This window comes from Artibeus jamaicensis, unplaced genomic scaffold (assembly GCF_021234435.1).
Source record: "Artibeus jamaicensis isolate MK-2021 breed Jamaican fruit bat unplaced genomic scaffold, CSHL_Jam_final contig_525, whole genome shotgun sequence".
Lineage (NCBI taxonomy): Eukaryota > Metazoa > Chordata > Mammalia > Chiroptera > Phyllostomidae > Artibeus > Artibeus jamaicensis.
Genome location: NW_026521874.1, coordinates 5,060,006 through 5,079,411, shown reverse-complemented (window position 1 = coordinate 5,079,411; position 19,406 = coordinate 5,060,006). Strand labels below are relative to the sequence as shown.

Genomic DNA, 19,406 nt, shown 5'->3' with positions numbered 1-19,406 from the left:
GCCACTCACCCGAGGTCCCTAGAGGAGTCAAGTTCACACAGACGGGGCACCGCCGTGGTTCCCATGGACTGGGGGCAGGGGAGTGGGGAGGTAGTGTTTAGTGGGGACAGAGTTTCAGTGGGAGATGGCTAGAAAGTTCTGGAGGTGGATGGTGGTGATGGTGATAAAAAACGTGAATGTACTGGGCACCACCGAGGAGGAAGGGGAGGAGGGGCAGGGGGAGGAGAAGTAAGCAGACAGGCAGAGAGCAGATAAGGGGCGTGATTGCCAACGGGGGTGGGATTTCCTTTCTGGACGATGAAATGCTCTAAAGTTACACTGTGGTGGTGTGTGCACAACTCTGCAAATGTGCTAAAAACCACTGAATTGCACACACTTAAGCAGGTGAATGACATAAAATGTGAACGACATGTCGGCGAAGCTGTGAAAAGAATAGTCCCTGTTGGACATCTCGGGGAAGGCCCAAAGTTAGCAGGTTCTCAGCATCCATTTGCCTTTCTCCCATCCAGCTCCTCCTCCCCTCTTCCTGGCCTGCACTTCTCGAACGCTTCCTGGCCTTGAACGCTTTCAAGCACCCATTCTACGCCTTTCCTCCTTTTAAATATAGTATTGTGGAGTGTTCTGCTAACCATGAACGCCCTTCAAGGAATGGGGGAAAGGAGAGGATTTTAAGGTCAGCCTGGAATAAAAGGTGCATTTGTAAAGTGGTGGTATAATATTGCTCAATAAAATGAGATCAGAGGGTTGAATCAGGCCTAGGAGGAGGAAGAGTTGAAAATCAGAAACTCGGAGCCCATGCCAAAAATGGGAATGAAAGCTGAAAATGCCATCCCCGTGCCTGGCCACCTAATCTCCACAGGCTGGGCCTAGGTCATTTGGCTGGGTCTCTTGTCATCTGCCTGCAGGACAATCTCTGAAAGCTGCTGTGCCCCTCAAGAACACCTGCCACAGCTCTCACTGTTGGTCAAGGACGAGGAGGAGGACCTTCGCAAAGTCATGTGATCCCACTTCTGGAGAACCAGTCAGTCTAACTGCCGGGATCTCCGGAGAAACAGCCAACAGGAGATATAGGAGGGGGAGCCAAAACCCCAGAATTATCTTCTGGAGGTTGGGCCCCTTGTAGGACAGGCTTCGCCTGCTAGGTGACTGTTCTAGGAACCCATTTCTAGCTGTATGCCAGCTGGTGTTGTTGTGAGAGGCTGTGCTCAGTTTCAGTGAATGTTGTTTTTTTTGGGGGGGTGGGCTCTTTCAATGCATCTGCCCATTTCATGATGGTTGATTTAGGAGCACACCTGCCCTGCCCTCCCTGCATGGAGTACTGCAGTTTTTCACCAAAAAGGGTATGACCCCCATGCACCACCCTCCCTCGGGGTGAGTCACTCTCACCCCGAGCAACTTTTCTTTGTTTCCCCAGATAAAAAAGGTCCTCAAGGGGAAACGTTTTGCCAATGTGGAAGAGGTGAAACAAGCAAACAAAAATGACAGAAGCACTAAAAGGCATCCAAATCGAATTCAAAAACTGTTTTGAGCAGTGGGAAAAATGTCTTGATAGGTGTACTGCATCAAATGGAGAGTGCTTTGAAGGTGACTGAAGTTTAAACATGTAAGAATACTGTTTTTTGGGGTCCCCGCCTCGTATAGATGGCACTGGCTTGCTTGATTACAGAGGCTCAGAAGTCCCGCAGGCTGCCTGTCTGCAAGCTGGAGACCTAGGAAAGTGGGAGGTATAGTGCCAGTGTAAGGCCAAGGCCTGAGAACCAGAACTGTTGGCACACGTTCTGGTCCGAGTCCAAAGGCCTGGGAAGAAGGAGAGCTGATGGCCAAACTCCCAGTCTGAGGGCAGAAGACCCATGTCCCATCAAGTGTCAGGCAGAGGGGGAGAGAATTCTCCCTTCCTGCCTTTTGCTCCGTTCACATCCTCAATGCATCCTCTGCCCACACACACTGGACTGGGCAGTCTGCAAAGCCTGCCAGTTCAAATGTTAACTTTTTTCTAGAAACACTTACAGACACAACCAGCAACAATGTTTGATGAGATACCTGGGCACCCCATGGCCCAGGCAGGCTGATGCATGAAATTAACCCTCACAAGCAGGTTTGCAGGAACTACCCCCCTGCTGTGCTCATGGGGATGGCTCTCGCTGTCCTGATGAGGTGACGGGGGTCTGAATGCCACCGTCTGCTGAACGGAGGCTTCTTGGCTGTCTTCTGAATGCTGGGAGGAGTTTTTAAACTGATTTTCAAATGTCCCAGCTCACTAAGCTATGTAACAAAAAAGGGCCACAGATTCTTTCCTCCCTGCACTCCCTGCCTATGCAAAGGGATTTTACAGGTTATTTTATCAAGAGATTTGAAGTCTGCCCTGGCTGGTGTAGCTCAGTGGATTGAGCGTGGGCCTGCAGATCAAAGGGTCTCTAGTTCGATTTCTTGTCAGGGCACATGCCTGGGTGGCAGGCCAGGTTCCCCCACCCCAGGTAGGGGGCGAACAAGAGGCAACCACACATGGATGTTTCTCTCCCTCCCTTTCCCTTTCTCTAAAAATAAATAGAGATTTGAAGTCTATTTCCCCATCCCTCAAATCTGGGCTGAGCCACGTGTCTGGCTTTGACTTAAATGTGACATTAGGAAATGTGACGCAAGCACAGATCTGGAAAGTACCTGTGCCTTGAGGCATCTCTTGCTTTTCCTGGGAACCTTGTGACCACTGCCCCTGGAACACGCCCAGGCTCGTCTGCTGAGACGTGTCGGCGAGCTGTCTTTACCGCCCCTGTCTGACATAGAGCTGATTGCCACATGTGCCACCAGGCCTCCCACAGACCATTCGAGCCCAGCTGGGCCGGCCCAGAGTGGAGGAAGGATTGTTCAGCTGACCCATGGAATTTGAAGAGACAGAACAATGTTTGTGGTTGTAAGCCAACATGTTGTGGGGGTGGTTTGTCACACAGCAAAAGCTAACAGATACACGAACTTTCAGGATGTTCTTAGAAAGGCCTCTATAACTTTCAAAAGCATTCATGCGGGATTCCTGAGTCATTTTCAGGAAACTAGAAGCCCGGCATTTGCTTACCGCTATGCAAAGACTTGCACTGTGCTGGCCCTCTGAGGCCAGAGAGGAACCCTTTGCGCAATGCAAGAGAACCCTGCGCAGAGGAGAGGGGAACCAGTGGTTGCAGGGCCCCCGCTCCGACTCCTCTAAACCTATAGAAGGCTGGAGACTCAGCAGTTCCCCAGAAGACCCCGCATGGTTGCTTGGCTCCAGGGTCTTCTGATGGACTAGACAGACACTGTCCCAAAGGCCTCCGAGGCCACATTAATGGGGAGGGAGGTAAGCTTTACCCAGGGCTGAAGGCAAACCCTGCCCAGACCACGTGTGATGGAAGCATGTGGGTTGGAAAGGCTAGTTGTCCACCTGTCCCCTCACTGCCTAGACATGCTTGGGTCATTAGGGGGTGGCCTTGGATGCCAGGCCCGTCATGGAAGCCCGTGGCTGGTAGCAGTTAGCAGGTATGACTAGGAAGCGCCTGCCATTTCAGGTTCAAATAAACAAGCATGTATAAACGGAGGATTAGTCTCTACCAGGTGAAAGCAGCTTAGGTTCATTAAGTGCCTATTAGGTACAGGTGGACTCCGACTAGGTGCTGGGAGTGAAGCACCTGCTCCGGCAGCACCTCTGTGTGGCCAACATGGCATCTCCGCAGAAAGCAATCGAGATGTGACAGGAAGGGAGGCCGGGGTGAAAAGTTCCCGCAACAGGCTTCTCGTTTCCATTTCAGTGACCTAGCATGCACTGCCGGCACTGTGGGAACGGCAGCTTGCGGCCGAATACAACACCGTTGAAGTGGCAGAGACAGGAATTGCACCAAGGGTGGGAAGCAAGGATGGGCAGCACGTGTCTGGGCTGGCAGGGAGTGACCTTGGGTGGCTCGTGCCACTTCTCTGCCTGGGTGTTGCCATCTCTGGGGTGAGCGCCAAAGGAAACAATGCAAATAAGGGCACTCTGTAAACCGTGGAGCACTGGACAAAGATTATGCCTGTAGACACCCTAACATTTTATTTTGTTATGTTTTTAGAAAAGGAGGCATGTGCATGATAAAACAAATTTTCAAAAGTAAATTTTCAGATGGTCAAAAGGGATGTGGTAAATAAGTTTTCCTTTTCCCTGAGACCAGGTTTTTTTGTGCCCTATCTAGAAATATTTTATGCACCTATAGATAGTAAAATAAATATATATATGTGTATATGTACATATACACACACAAATACTCATTCATACTTCCCTTTGGTTTAACACAAGTTGGTGTATACCATGAAAAATACCCTATACTTACTGTTTTATTATTTTAAAATTTTCTGGTTTTGGGCTTAACAACAGGTCTTGCTCCTGCCCAGCTTTATTGAGGTGTAATTGACAAATAAAACTGTATGGACTCAAAGCATGCAACGTGATTTGATGTTTGTAGACATTGTGAAATGATGACCACAATCCAGTGAACTGACACACCTATCCGTTCCCGCAGTTACCTTCGGAATTTGCTTGCTTGTAGCAACAAAGGCTTCGGTGGCCTTTTGGGTCAGTGTGAAGATCTGCTCTTCCCCCCTGAGCAGCTGAGGATTCTCCATATTCCATTGCCTGTGGGACGCCCTGCAGGGCATTTTGACCATTGTCTCCTGTGGATGCAGTTTCTTGCCATGCTCTGAACGGCGCTGCAGCAATTATCCTTGTATGTTCGGCTTTTCACCCTTGTTGGGAAGGTGCTATTTCAGTTTCGATAGGCGCTGCTAGCTTGTCCCCTGCAGATGGTGACTTTTACAAGAGAACGCTCTCTGTCTCATCAAGAAACAGGCAGTCGTCGGGGGCTTGCATTTGATGAAACCAAGCAGAGGAGTTTATTTTTCCTGGAGGGCCCTCTCGGGCCTTCACTGTCTCATGTGGCAAAGTGGCTTAGGGCCCACACACTGGAGAGAGACCGCCAGGGGTCAGATCCCAGCTCTGCCATGCATTGAGCGCCATCTGAAGCAAAGTGACTGAACCTCTCTGTGTCTCTGTCCCCCCAATAGTCAGATGAGAACAATCCCAGCCCCTTTGGGGTTTCTCAGCCAACCTCGGCACCACTGATAGGAAGGGCTGGACGGTCCTCTGCTCGGGAAGGGAGGGCTCTGCTGTGCACTGTGGATGGTTAGCAGCATACCTGGCCTCTACCCACTAGATGCCAGTAGTCTTAGACACTGCCAAATGCCCTCTGAGGGCGGGGCAAAATCCTCCCCTCCTGGGTGAGCATCAGTGGCTCACTGTGAAGATTCTATGAGTGAGTTATTGTGCAGAAACCACTTAGAACAGAGTTGGTACATAGTAAATGCTATAGAAAGGTCTGCAATTATTATCATTCCTGAGTGCTAAGGCTTACCTTATGGAAAATAGCTTCAGTAATAAGTGGGCTTGAGCGAGACAGGGAGTGTTAAACCCGTATCTGATTCCACTCCGGAACAAGACTCTGGTCCCTCTTCTAAGATCATGGGTCAGCAATGTCAGTATTAATCACAGTCTGATCCTCTGGGGTTCCACTGAGGGGCTCCGGGTACCCTGTAGCAAACTTAACAAGAGCCCTTGCTAATGGCCAGGTCAGCTGTCACTGGTGCTGCACACGTCCCTTTTACATCCCCTCCTGCATTTCCCACATGGGGCCTGCTTCACAACACCTCTAAGCTTTCCATAAATCCGTGGCCCCTAAAACAACAGGCTGCCTGCAGAATTCACCCCAGAAAGGGGGCATCCGAAAACAAAAAGGGAGAAAGAGGAAGCATAAAAAGGCCGAGTTTCTTTAAATTTCTGGCTCCGTGCAGCAGAAGCATTTCCAATGAAAAATAAAGAATTCTTTCTTCTGTGTCTGTTTCAGCTGGCATCCAGCTTTTGCCTTGTGAATAATGTCACCGCATCGTTATTCTGTCCCACAAGGTAAAACAAAATGAGCAGCTTAATAACCAGAAGTGTGCTTGTGGGGAGGAAAGGGCTCATTGGGAAGCTTTTTCAAATCATGTTGCTGTGTTCCCTACTATTTTCCCACACACCCGTGGGTTTTGTTTTTTTTTTCAAATTTATGTGAAAGTTGTTACTTTGCATACAAGGTGTATAAATAATGCCTCTTGGAAGTCCCCCCCACACACACCTTTTTTTAAACTGCTTTTAGTCTTTTGGGATTCCTGGAGTGTCTACAAATAGATTAGCCTCTAAGAATTCTGAGTAACCATGGTTAGAAAAAAACACTGGTTTAATTAGCCATGGTCCTATTTTTGAAATTACATCTGCATGTGCTCTCTTTCTCTCTCTCAAATGAGGATTGGTCTTTGCAAAAACTTCAAGAGGATAGATTTTTGGAGGGGAGGGGAGTGCGTGTTAGTTTTGATTTGAAGTCATTTTCATGCTTTTGAAAGCGAAATCAAGAGTATTGAGTGAATAATGTAGCATCATACATTAAACATGATCAGCCGAAGCGAGCTGAAGAGAAATGATTGCAGATAAATGAATCGCTGGGAATCCTGGATCACCGGATGTGCGCTGCGGTACCGGGTGGCAGCGAATCACCGTCTGCACTTCTGCTTTGCTCGGTGACATCAGTTTTTCATTTGTAAATCCCCACCTAGACTTGATTAATCATTGAAGTGGTGAAAATCAGAGTGCCACGTGCCTTGCCGAAGGGTCACAGAGAAGCAGAAAGCAAGTGCGGAATCCGTAGGACTAGATGCCCAAGTTAGAAAGTCTTTACCTGGTTTCTCCCTTGATCCTAATCTTCATTTCTGAAATAGTGGTTGCAGTGGCCACTGCTTTTTTAGGGGATAAAATTGTAGCAACACTTCTTAATATCAGAACTCTTTCATGGGTGTTTCTCATCGCCTGCAATGACAACTCTCCAATGGTACTTGGTTTTGTTTGAATGTGTGCCCCCCAAATCATTTGGGGTGGGGCGTACTAAAAAATTTAACATTTATTGGATACAATATTAGTCCCTGACTACTTCAGCATTTGTCTTTAAAGAATTCTGAGTGCACATGGAAATCACAGGAAATCACTTTTTTCTTGGTTGTCTATATTAGTTATCTTTTGCTGCATACAAATTACCCCCAAATCTGTTAACTTAAACAACAAAAGAGTAAGGAGGAATCTGGTGTGGTGTGGCTGAGCATCTCTAGTTCAGGGTCTCCAACAAAGCCTAGTTAAGGTGCACTGACCAGGGCAGAGGTCATATCAAGGACTGATGGGGCATGATCTGCTTCCAATCTTATTGGCAGGGCTGTAGGCAGCCGACAGGCAGCCCCTCCCTGCCGTGGGTGGAGATGTCAGTTCTACCCTGGGGGGCCTCTCCAGAGGGCAGTTCTGACATGGCCGCTGTCTTTCTTCAAAGCAAGTGAGTGACAGAGGGCAGTCCCCACTGAAAGTCACAGTGTATTGTAACCTAATCTTGGAAGTGAGAACCCCTCCTTTTTTCTTTTTGTGAGGAAGATGCCACTAGGTCCAGCTTATGTTCAAGTGGAGGGTGTTTCACTGGCTCTGAACACCAGGACAGGGTCATATGGGGTCATCTTGGGCTGCCTGCCACGCCACTTTGTCATAAGGCGTATTACCCTGTCATTAGGGAAAGCCCTCTCATGCCACAGTGGCAGCTAAAGAACCATCACTGCAGGTGTTTAGGATTCAGGGGAAGAGTTTACAGCAATAGAGATTCCTTGGTTCTGGGTGGTCATCTCCAATACAGAAAAATGGGGGCGGGGGAGTGTATAAAATAGAATGACAGTAGAGGTTCTCTTGGTCGCCATTTTAATAGGAAAACATAAATCAAATTTTAATGATGAACCTTCAAACACTCCAAGTGTGAACGTAAATGGCACAGTCACTTTGGGGTAAAAAAGTTTGAGGGTATTTTATTTATTTATTTATTTTAAAAGATTTTATTTATTTTTAGAGAGAGGGGAAGGAGGGAGAAAGAGAAACAATTGGCAATGTGTGGTTGCCTCTTTTTTTTTTTTTTTAATATTTTATTTCTTTAGAAGGGAAGGGAAGGAGAGAGGGAGAGAAACATCAATGTATGGTTGCCTTTCGTGCGTCCCCTGCTGGGAACTGGCCTGCAGGGAACTGGTCTGCAACCCAGGCATGTGCCCTGACTGGGAATTGAACCGCGATTGTCTGGTTCACAGGCTCATACTCAATCTACTGAGCTACACCAGCCAGGGCCTGTGTGGTTGCCTCTTGTACACTCCCTGCCTTGGACCCGGCTGGGAACGCAGGCACGTGCCCTCGACTGGGAATCAAACCAGCGACCCTTTGGTTTGTGGGCTGGCATTCAATCCACTGAGCCACACCAATCAGGGCATGATAGTATTTTTAAAAGTTAAATGTAAATTTTACCATATCAGTGAACATTTCATTCCTAGGAATCTACTCTGGAGAAATGAAAAGATGTGATGGACATAATGTTTACAAAGGTTCACAGCGGCATTATTCATAATAGCCAAAAACTTGAAACTATCTAAATGCCCACCAAATGGTGAGGAGATACACAAATATACAACCGAGTACTACCTGGTGATAATGAGTGAAACGCAGGTCCATGCTACGGCATGGATGAACCTCAAAAAACAATACACTACCCTGGCTGGTGTAGCTCAGTGGATTGAGCAAAGGTCTGCGAACCAGAGGATCGCAGTTCAATTCCCAGTCAGGGCACATGCCTGCGTTGCAAGTCAGTTTCCTGCAGGCCAGTTCCCAGCAGGGGATGCACTAGAGGCAACCATACATTGATGTTTCTCTCCCTCTCTCCTTCCCCTCTAAAGATAAATATTTATTAAAAAAAAAAACAATACACTAGGAGAAAGAAGGCAGACAAAGACCACCCACTGTAAGATTCTACGTGAAAGTCTGGAACAGGTAAGTCCACTGAGACAGAAAGTAACTTAGTTGTTGGGGCTGAGGATGGGAACTAGGAGTCACTGCAAATGGGAATGAGGGTTCTTTTGGGGTGAGGGATAGGTTCTGAAATTAGTGGTTATGATTACATAACTCTGTAAACATATTGAGAATTATTGAGTTGTATAAACAAAATGGGTAAATTCCATAACATAAATTATACTTCAGTAAAACTGATAAAAATATTTTGAGTGATAATGGGTGAAAACTTGAGCTTTCTCAGCGTGAATGAAATCAATTGAACAATCGAATGACAACTGAAATCAAGTTCAATTCTGTCAGTTTCAGGCCTTCTTATTCCACTTCCCTTTTTCCTTCCATCTGTCTGAAATTTGGTCCTAAGATTGAATTCTGGGAACTTGGTCCCTGATATGGCTAATTGTCAAATCATTAAGCTACAGAAAAGTTTATTGTATTTCTACTATGGTCCTATTTCTTTTTCTTCCTCTGGTTTTTTAATCTCAATTTCCTTTGGGTTAATTTTTAAAGGATTTTGCAACTACTGATTTAAAAGAATACTAGTCCCCCCCTCCCTGTCCCCCCAGTCTCCTTTTTACTCAGATAGGAGATAAAGCTGATTTTCCTACTTTTCAGGTGTTTGCAGAGTATAATGATCATTTCTGCCTGGACTAAATAGGAGATTAATTTCAATTTGGCTACTGGAGACTCGTGGCTTAATCATTCTCTAAATATACTATGTTTTTATCTGGAATATTGAGGGGAATTTTGGTGTTTTCTTCCTATCACTTCCTAAAGTAACTTCGCTTTTTTAAACACTGAATTCTTCACTTAAAAAAGTGAAGTTACGTACTTGCTTCCAGTTTAATTGCAACACATTTAAAAAACGGACTACTGTGCTGGCTAACAATCTAAGTTAAAGTAAAACTTCTGAAGGGGCCAAGGTCTAAAGTTCACATTCTTGTGAGGTCTGTTCTGTCTCCACCGAAGGAGACCCCATTATCCGTAGCTCTACCAATCACGTACACTTCCTTTTGAGTCTCATGAATGAAGAACAAGAAGTTCAAGTGAGGGGAAATGGGTTCAAATGAAGGTCAGATACCCAAGAGTTTTCTGGTTACTGTGTTGCAGGGGTGAAAAAGTGGGGAAAAGGTAACCATATGTGAGTGGCCCCGGGAGGTTGCTTGATTCCAACCATTAGTCTTGGCAGGGAAAGAGAGGACGGCCTGCCTTTGAGACGCCAAGTGACACCGAGAGAGCCTACTGTGTGCCAGGTGCTGGGGATACAAAGAAAACTATGAGATGCTTGCGTTCAAGGTGCTTTACACTTTGCAAGACATAATGTCCGCCCTGACGGCATTCGCAGTACTTTTTTTAGGTTGCATCAGGTGGGGGCAATCTCGGGTTCTTAGTCTGAGGACGTTGAAGGAATATTGGGGGGCGGGGAAGAAACGCTTCCCTCAAGTCCTCCGTACTAGGCTGGCCCCGCAGGCAAAGACAGACACGCCCTCTCCAAAGGGCAGACCCGCCTCGAGGAGGGCGGACCTGGGCAGGGCCGGCCGCCGGGCCCTCGCCCGACCCCCACGAACGAGGCCCAGCGCGGCGCCCGCTTCTCACGTGTCCCTCCCGGCCCTGGGGCCGCCTCACGTTCTGCTTCCGTCCGACCCTTCCGACTTCCGGTAAAGAGTTCCCATTCCCGCACCTCCGCGCCCACCCGGCAACGCTACGGGGAGCCTCTCTCTGTCCGGCCCCCGATGCGCTCGGCGGCCGCAGATCCTCGGGGCCCAGCAGCGGCCATCGAGCCTCGCCGCCTACCTGCGGCAAGGTGGCCCGGACGGCGCTCGCTCCCGAGGCCAGAGCGGCGGGGCGGCGGCATCGCAGCTCCGGACCCGTATCCCTCCGCCGCCCCTCCTCCGCCCGGCCCCGGCCCCCCTCCCTCTGGGCAGCGCTCGCCTCCCTCCGCCTCAGACTGTTTTGGTAGCAACGGCAACGGCGGCGGCGCGTCCCGGCCCGGCTCCCGGCAGCTCCTTGGATTCGGCGGGCCTCCCCGCCCATTCGTCGTCCTCCTTCTCCCCCTCGCGGGCCCGGGCGCCCCCCCGGCCACGCTAACCCGCGCCTCCCCGTTCGGCGCCCGCGCGTCCCCGCCGCGCTCCGGCGTCTCCTCGGCGCGCCCGGCTCCCGGCTGTCCCCGCCCGGCGTGCGGGCCGATATATGGGCCCCTCACCATGTCGCTGAAGCCCCAGCAGCAGCAGCAGCAACCACCCGCAGTCGCCAATGCCCGCAAGCCCGGTGGCGGCGGCCTTCTCACGTCGCCCGCCGCCGCGCCGTCATCGCCTTCAGTCTCATCCTCGGCCGCGGCTTCCTCCTCCTCGGTGGCGGCGAGCTCTGGCGGCGGGCGGCCGGGCCTGGGCAGGTGGGTGTCGCGCCCCAACCCCCTCCGCTCGGGCCGGGCCCAGCCCGGGCCTCGCATCCCCTCCCCCGCGTCCCGCACAGCCGTCCCCGCCCCGTGACCGGCCGGGCTTCGGAGGTGGGGGGGCGGTGGGCCGGGGGCCCGCAGTGGGGGTGGGGCTCCCCGCTTGGGTCTGGAGCCCGGGGGTTGGGTGGGAGGCGCCGCGCGTTTCCTCCGGGAATGTCAGGCGGTGTCCAGCCGCCTGCAGCACCCCACCCCCTCCCCCGAACGGTCAAGATGGAAGGACTGGGCAGCCTCCCCCTCTCCATTTAGGCGTTTGGGAGCGGTTCACAGGTCTCAGCAATTGTCAGCCCCTGTTCCGCCGCCTTTATGCCTCCTCCGCTCCAGATGGGGGTGGTGCTGGGGCAGCGCCCCCACCCTCGGCTTGAACATTAACGTGGAAGGGTCTTGGGGTTCTGGTTCCTTCTCCAGAAACTTGCCCCCCCCCCGAGGGATTAACGAGGGGGGGCAGTTAGGGCAGCGTCCCTCCCTCACCGTTATCAGGGCGGCCTCGGGGCACATCTGGGGTCCTTAGGGTTCGTCCCGTGACTTCGGCCACCCCCTGCCTGTTCCTGGGTTGAGGCGGGTGGGCAGGGGTCCCTGCACCCTTCCGCCTTCAAAGGGAAGGCGGCGGCCGGGCTCCGAGCTCCCGCACCTGGGGGTGGGGAGGACCCGGCCCCCTTCCGGCCTCCCTGCTTCCCCCGCAAGGCCTCCCGCGCGGGTGGTGGCCGAGCCGCAGTGCCGTGCGGAGGCCGCGGGAGAGAAGGCGCCTTTGGGGAGCGGTGGGCGGGGGCCGGCCCGGCGTGCGTCAGAAGTCCGGGCGGGACCGGGGGGGGGGGCGGGCGCGCAGCGCGTGGCCCCCCGACCCCCGCCCCGAGTTCGGAGACTTCGAGGGGAGCGGGGTTCCAGCAGGGGACGTGGCCGGGCTCCTGGATGCAGAAGTGCGGGTGTTTACTTGCGGGGTCTCCCCCTCGACCCCCGATACTCAGGTTGGTAGTAGAAACGGGGGGCGCAGGGTCGTCTCCGGTAACCGGGTCTGACCTGGGAGGGGGTGAGTGTGGGGGTGGGGGTCAGTTCGTATTTCAAGAAGTGAGAAAATGCTTAGTGTTCAGACGGGGCAGCAAATGTCAATAGACTCCATTCCTTTGTGGCCAGTGCCCTTAACTCGGGGAGCGCCGCCAGAGCGCACCAAGGGCACGCAGGGCCGCCCCGCGTGCCCGAGCCCATCCGCGCCGGGCCTAGGCGGCGGGGCCGGCTGGTGACCGGGGTCCTCCTCAAGCAGACGGACATTCTAGGCCTTGGAAGGTGGGATAAAGGGACATTTTTCCTCTTCACCCATTTCTTTTTGAAAACAGGTTTTTAGCAGTCCATTTCCAAAGAATTTTCATTTACAGCAGAAGTTACCCATCAAGAAGGAACCGAGCTGAATTTTAAGTATTGTAGTGCTGCTGCCTGGGGGGGGCGGGGCGGGGAGAACATTGGTTTTTTGACTCCTACCCTCCTTCGCGCGCAGTTTCCCTTCTCTGAAACACCTACAGATGTATCCAGCTAAACTAATTTAAAAGGTGTGCCTGTTTTTCTAGCTAATCCATTTAGGATTCTGTAACTTAAAGTTCGTTGCCCTTTGTCAGTGGCATCCGAAGAGAAAGGTGGGGAAGGTTTAAATACAATTTTTCTACAAAAGGATGATGCATTCCCCCCCCTTAGATATTAATCAGAAATCTAGCAGAGTCAACTCGTTTAAATAAGAATTAAAACTAAGACTTAAGTTGCATTGGCTCTCAGACTTTAAGTTCTTGAGACATAAGTTGTAGCCCTACTCTTTTTGATAAAGACATGTTTTGTTTATTGGACTCATGTGATGTGAAATTCTATTCTTGTGCAGATATTTAGTTAATGCACGTGTAGAATTCTTTCAGTTCTGACTCACTTATCTGGGTTCTTTATAAACCAGTTAAACTTTTGAGAGCGTCTTTACTGGGGTTGGAATGTATCTTCAGTTAAATAAGTGTGCGGGTCCAACGGTAAAGAAGAAAATGCAGCATTGGGTTTGACGTGTTTAGAGATAGAAAATATTCTTGAAAGTCTGGAAATTCACGTGTCTGCTTTAAGTAATACAACACAACATTTCTCCATATTTGACTTCTGGGTCTTTTGTGGGGGAGGGTGAATAGTTGGTTTGAATGGCTTTCAAAAATTCTGCCTTTAATTGTCACATTTCAGAAGGTGGCTTTTACTCCTTTAGAACAACGTAACCACAATATTAAAGTTTGAACATAACTTTACCTTCATTCAATCCTTATTGTGGCTTTTTACCTTTTCATTTTTATGTAGTTTTAGTGACGTATTTTGTGTTCAGCTTTTTTTTTTCCCTCATCACTTTTTAAAAAATTTCTTCTTAACCATTCCGTTGTTGGGAATTGCGTTTCCACATTTTTGCTACTATAGATAATGGTGCAATAAACATCTTTATACTAATAGCTTTCTGGTTCAGTCTAATTATTTCCTTAAAGAGAGTTCCCAGGAGTGACTTTACTAGGTCAAAGGGCTTGAAGGTTTTCAAGGCTCTTGCTAGCTGTGCCCTGTAGCAAAGTTTCCTGGGTTAAGGGGGTAGTTCTTTTGTAGATGGTCTCTTTGTAGTGTGTCAGACACAGTGAGGGATTTTCAAGGGGAACCTTACACTTAACTGTTAAAGTGCATACATTATTAAGTGCTTTTGTCAGTTACCTGATGATATTTGTGATTTTGGTTTCTCTGAGGATTTAATGAAATGGTGTGTGTGAAGCTGCACCGAAAACTGACTGTTAGTATTAATGAGGAAACACGGTTTCTTATCTGTTATGCTGATGTCTACTACCTAGAAGAATGAAAGTCCTGAGGAACTTGTTCTAGAGCTTTTTGGTGGTTTGTTGTTTTGTTACCTTCTCTCATTCATCAGAGTGTATTTTACTAGCTACTACCCTATGACTAATTTATTTTTGGTAACTTTTATATAGTTTCATGGCACCATTGAATTATTACTGGTTAACCCGGTATCTTTTCCTTTTCTCCATTTAAAAAAGGGGGGTGGGTTTACAGCCTTTAACCAAAGTCTCACGTCTAAATACTTCAACATTAGAGTTTGTTTGATGGGATTAAGGGTGAATAAAAAGTTTTAGTTTTAGTAATTTTCGATAGTGCTTTTATTGCTTCTTTCTCAGAAGGCCTTGCAGTTTAGAAATTATGCTACAATTTAGTTTCATTGTTCATTATGCTTCCATTTAAATGTCAGTGAGATGTTCATTTCTTTAAATGCCTTTAGAAGAGCCAAAAATTACGTTTATTCAACACAAGTGTTGAAAATATATGTATAAGGCAGGTACAGGTGCTTGTGATCTATCAGTGAATAGAAGATAGCTGCTGCCTTGCTGTTTACATTCTAATGGGATGAACCAGACCATAAACAAGACATTAGATTAGCAAACTCTGTATCATTAGATAAGAGTTAAGAGATGAGAGGGGAACAAGGTAAGGGTGTAATATGGGAGGTTGGGGGAGGAGAGTGGGTTTTGATTTTAAATGGATTAGGGGAGGCCTCACTGAGAAGCTAACATTTGAGGAAAGTTTTGAAGAAGGTGAGGTAGGTAGCCATTTGCTCTTTGTCTAGATTAGTTAGTCACATAGCCCCATTTGTAATGTATAAGGTTTAAACTGCATCATCTTTTGTTAATTTCATTTTTTTTAATGTGGGTATTGATAATAACCACATTTGAAGTTGAACCAAAGAAGTTAATTGGCATCTAGGTCATTAGAGGCAAGCTGTGATTGCCTGTTAAAAGGCACATTTTTGTTTTTCTGTTGGCTTATTTATCAGTTTAACTTTCCATTCCAATATCTAGAGAAAATATACTTTAAAAAAGAAAAGATTTTATTTATTTATAGAGGGGAAGGGAGGGAGAAAGAGAGGAAGAGAAACATTGATGTGAAATAACAACATTGATAGGTTGCTTCGCTCAGGAATCTGACTGGGACCAGCTGCAACCCAGGCCCTGGCCAGGGACTGAATCTGCAATCTTTTGGTTTGCAGGCCAGTGCTCAATCCATTGAGGCACACCTAGGAGCCAGGACTAGAAAATTCACTTTTTAACATTGGGCAGAAGCCTACATCATATTGCTTATCAAAGAAAAGTCTCTAGTTGCTTAAAGATTTGCTTCTGAAAAGTCAAAACATTCATGGTATCAGTCATGGTGTTCCTTTTTTTGTTGTTGTTAAATGTAAACTTGTATTTTCTGTGTTTCTCTAATTAGAAAGACAGTTACAATTTTACACAGGGGATGTTAACTCATATCATAGCTATTTAATAGCCATATGTTTCGACTTAAAGGAGGATCTGATTTTTTTAGTCCTAAATAGCTACAGCTGTGTTAGAACTTAGATTAATCATAACAGTGTTTTTATACCTTGAAATGAATTGTAAGCCTTTAGAATTTTTTTCCTGGAAATGTAATTTTCTATTTGGGCTAAATAATAATAGTATTTTGATAATTGTATAAAATGTTGAGCCTGAACGAAATTCTTGTGGCTATTTCAAATGATTGTGACAACTTCAGTGGAGATAGAGTTTGTTAACAGGCCTGCCTGCTACTGTATCTTTTTAAGTGAAGGTACTTTTTAATTTTAACAGTGTATGTGGGTCATCTATGACTGTTACTGTACCAAGATTTTAAGAGGTTGATACAATGGTCTTTATAACTAACTAAAGTAAACTAAAGTGCTCTTTCCTCTCTAGGTTTTTATGCCTCTTTAGATGTTAGACAGACTTGGAGAAAAGGGATGTTTTGTACCAGAAAATTTACTTATCATTGAATAGGAAGCTGGTGTAAAGCCTTCGAAAAATTTTAGGATCTAAACCTGGAATTTGTAATATAGACAGTTTTGAACTCATAACCTTTACTAGCATGACTTATGATTGGAAATAGATTGAGGTATATTTTGTTTTCAATATCCTTAAAGTATGGTTTCCTATTCAAAAAGAATTTCTTCTGCTTTTGGAGATGAATATTCTATGTAGAACAGTATTATTCTGCACAGAGATGTTTGCCAAATAAAGCAGAGCTGTAATTTCGTAGGCAGGTGTGTTGTAAACTACTTTCCTGTTACTTAAAACACCAATTCAAAGTATTTTGTGTAATACGTATTACATATGTATAGGTTTAGAGCTTTCAGACATGTATAGATGTGGTTCTTGATATTTACCTGCTTATAGTATAATACAGAAAAGAGATGTACTTGAACCAGTGTCCAGAATAGATTCGTTGTTGAAATTAATAAACTGAGATAGTCTTTGAATGAGTACTAGGTCAGTTATATTTGAAAGTCCTATCTAGTAAATTGAAAAACAGCTTTAAATGCTCATTGTAGAAAAGTAAGAATGCAGAGAATCAAAAAACAAGAAAAACTCGAATTCCCATAAAATTAAAATTGCCACAATCTTTCCTTTGAGAGAAGCACTGCAAGAAATTTGGCATACACCTTTGGGGCTCTTCGTGAGTGTCCACGTACGTGCACATGCGGATCCTAAACAAAGTGGCATCACTTGGTACACTGTGTCGGATTCAGCGGTGTGCATCATTGTCTTAAATTGTTCCCCCCTAAAACTGGAGCATTTCAGAGCATGAAATAACAAAATCTTATTTTACAATTAAATGGGAAAAACCCTAAGCTTTGAAAGGTTAGGGGACTTAGTGTAGGGGATTTGTAGAGTTTATGACCTCCCTTCCTTTAAATAAATGTAGATGTAAACAAAATCATGTTGTGTATTTTAAAGAATATAAAACCGCATATAGTCTTGTCCTTCAGTATATCTTTTTGTAACCTTGAATTTGGCTTACTAAAATAGGCAGTCTAAAAAAATAAGTGTAATTCTGTACATATGTGATATGAAGTCTACTTCAGTGCTAATTCCTTGATTTTGTTATTTTTAATGGGTTAGTATTGCTATGGATCTTAGTTATCTATGAAGATGTGCCACACCCATTATTAACCTTAGGTTTTATTTGCCGAAAATTATTTGCAGTTGTATGCATATGAAAATTTGAAATTTTCTTCTAAAAACTTCTTACATAGATATACTTTAAGCCTTGAAGTTGAGGCAAGTGACTATAAAGCATCAATTTCATGCTGTGATTAATAGCTAACTGCTCTTCGGGACTGAATAAAGTGGCGTCCTGTAATGGAGTCTTTATAAATCCCATCAGTTTGTGGTAGGAGGCTTGTCTGCAAGGTAATTATAAATGAGTGTGGCTTATTATTATCAAGTGTATCAGACCTTTAGAATGTTGTCCTCTGGTTAAGTATTACCTTGAGAGGATTTATCTAACCCTGTTGTCAGTATTTAGGATTGCCAGTTTTTGTTTGTACTGCTTTTTATGGAACACGTTAAAAAATACTCTTAGCAGTAAGCTTTTTAAGTAGTCAAGATTAATCTTGATTATAGTTTTAGTTTTTAAAAAAGAAAGGGCTGGTTTTGAACCAGATCATGGATTTTTCTTTTGGGGCTTGTAAACATTTTTTTGTGGACCTTGTGTAGTTTTAACTGTTTATTCCCGAAACACACTTGAAAATCAGGTACACAAAAGATTTAAAATCTTTGCAGATTACAGAAAGGTAAACCTTGAGGGCATCTTTCAGAGTTTATTTGCTTTTACTTTGCACATGATTCTATGTAGTTTGCTTTTTTTTGATTTACAGATAGCCAGTAGAGAGGTAAAGCTTTTAGGGGGAAACATATTGACTGCCATTAGAAATAACAGCATGATAATTAAGAGATAGGAGCATTATAAAAAAGGGATAGGAGGGCTCAAAAAGTAGTCATGAGCTGCTTATTGATAGGGATACATTCCGAGAAGCCTGTGTTAGGTGAAATCAGAGTTGACCTACACAAATCTAGATGGTATAGCCTACTGCTGTGATTGTGTGTGCTGTACTTTTATACCCCTGGTGGTGCAGTGGGATTGTTTACACCAGCAGCAGCACAAACATGTGAGTAATGCGTCACATTAGGTGATAGGAATTTTTCGAGTTCATTATCATCTTACGGGCCCACTGTCATATATGTGATCTGTCATAGAATGAAATGTTATTAGTGACCCATGACTGCACAGCATCCTGGTTGACTGTGAGTTTCTAGCTCTGTGCCGTAGTAGACCCCAGAGGCATTACTGTTTCACAGCACAATGTAGTTAATTGGCGCTCTTGTAAGGGCGACTCATAAGACAAGGTTAACTTGTTTTTCATATCTCTCAAAGAGGTATTTTTTAAACTGCAGGTCATGACCCCTTAGTAGATTGTAAAACCACTCTAGTGGGTCATGACAAGCATTTTTCGAAAAAATGAAAAAGAATGGATGATGTTAAAACGCATTGCATTGTTAAGGGCATAAGAATTGTTTTAAAGAACTTCTGTGTTATTTCGTGTTATGCTGTGCTGCAGTATAAAGTAATTTTTCATTGACGTAGTCAGAGTCACCATGTAGATGTCCTGCAGTAACAGGATGGAGGAAGGTTTTGTGGTTATGTGTAGGCCAGCGTTGCCAGATTGAGAAAATAGATAAAGATTACCCAGCTAAAATTGAATTTCTGATAAACAGTGACTGATTTTTTAGTATAAAGATGTTCCAGCCCTGGCTGGTGTGGCTCAGTGGATTGAGCACGGGCCTGTGAAGCAAAGGGTTGTCGGTTTGGTTCCCCGGCAGGGCACATTGCTGGGTTGCGGGCTGGGTCCCCAGCAGGGGACATGTGAGAGGCAACCACACATTGATGTTTCTCTCCCACTCTTTATCCTTCCCTTTCCCTCTCTCTAAATAAACAAATAAATAAAATATTTTTTTAAATGTTCCAGATTTCATTAGACAAGACAAAATTATTTATCTGAAATCCAAATTTAACTGGGCGTCCTTTGTTTTATATGGCAACCCCAGTCCAGGATAGAATTGGGGTTCACCCCTTGGTAACTAAAATTTAACTCTGTGAGCCCTGGTTGGATAGCTCAGTTGGTTGGAGTGT

At 46.1% G+C, this 19,406-nt stretch overlaps 1 protein-coding gene across 6 annotated transcripts in view; it reads left to right on the top strand.

The window, feature by feature from the left end:
• Positions 1–10,602: 10,602 nt before the first annotated feature.
• Positions 10,603–19,406, top strand: part of ATXN2 (ataxin 2) — a 100,864-nt gene continuing 92,060 nt past the window's right edge. For 4 of the 6 annotated variants that reach the window (XM_053669823.1, XM_037133448.2, XM_053669822.1 and 1 more), the window contains exon 1: positions 10,604–11,327. In XM_053669823.1, the coding sequence (XP_053525798.1) occupies positions 10,669–11,327 (659 nt within the window). In that variant the 5' untranslated portion in view covers positions 10,604–10,668. Of the gene's footprint in view, positions 11,328–19,406 lie in introns of all 6 variants that reach the window. The other 2 variants (XM_053669824.1, XM_037133451.2) reach the window with 2 other exon arrangements.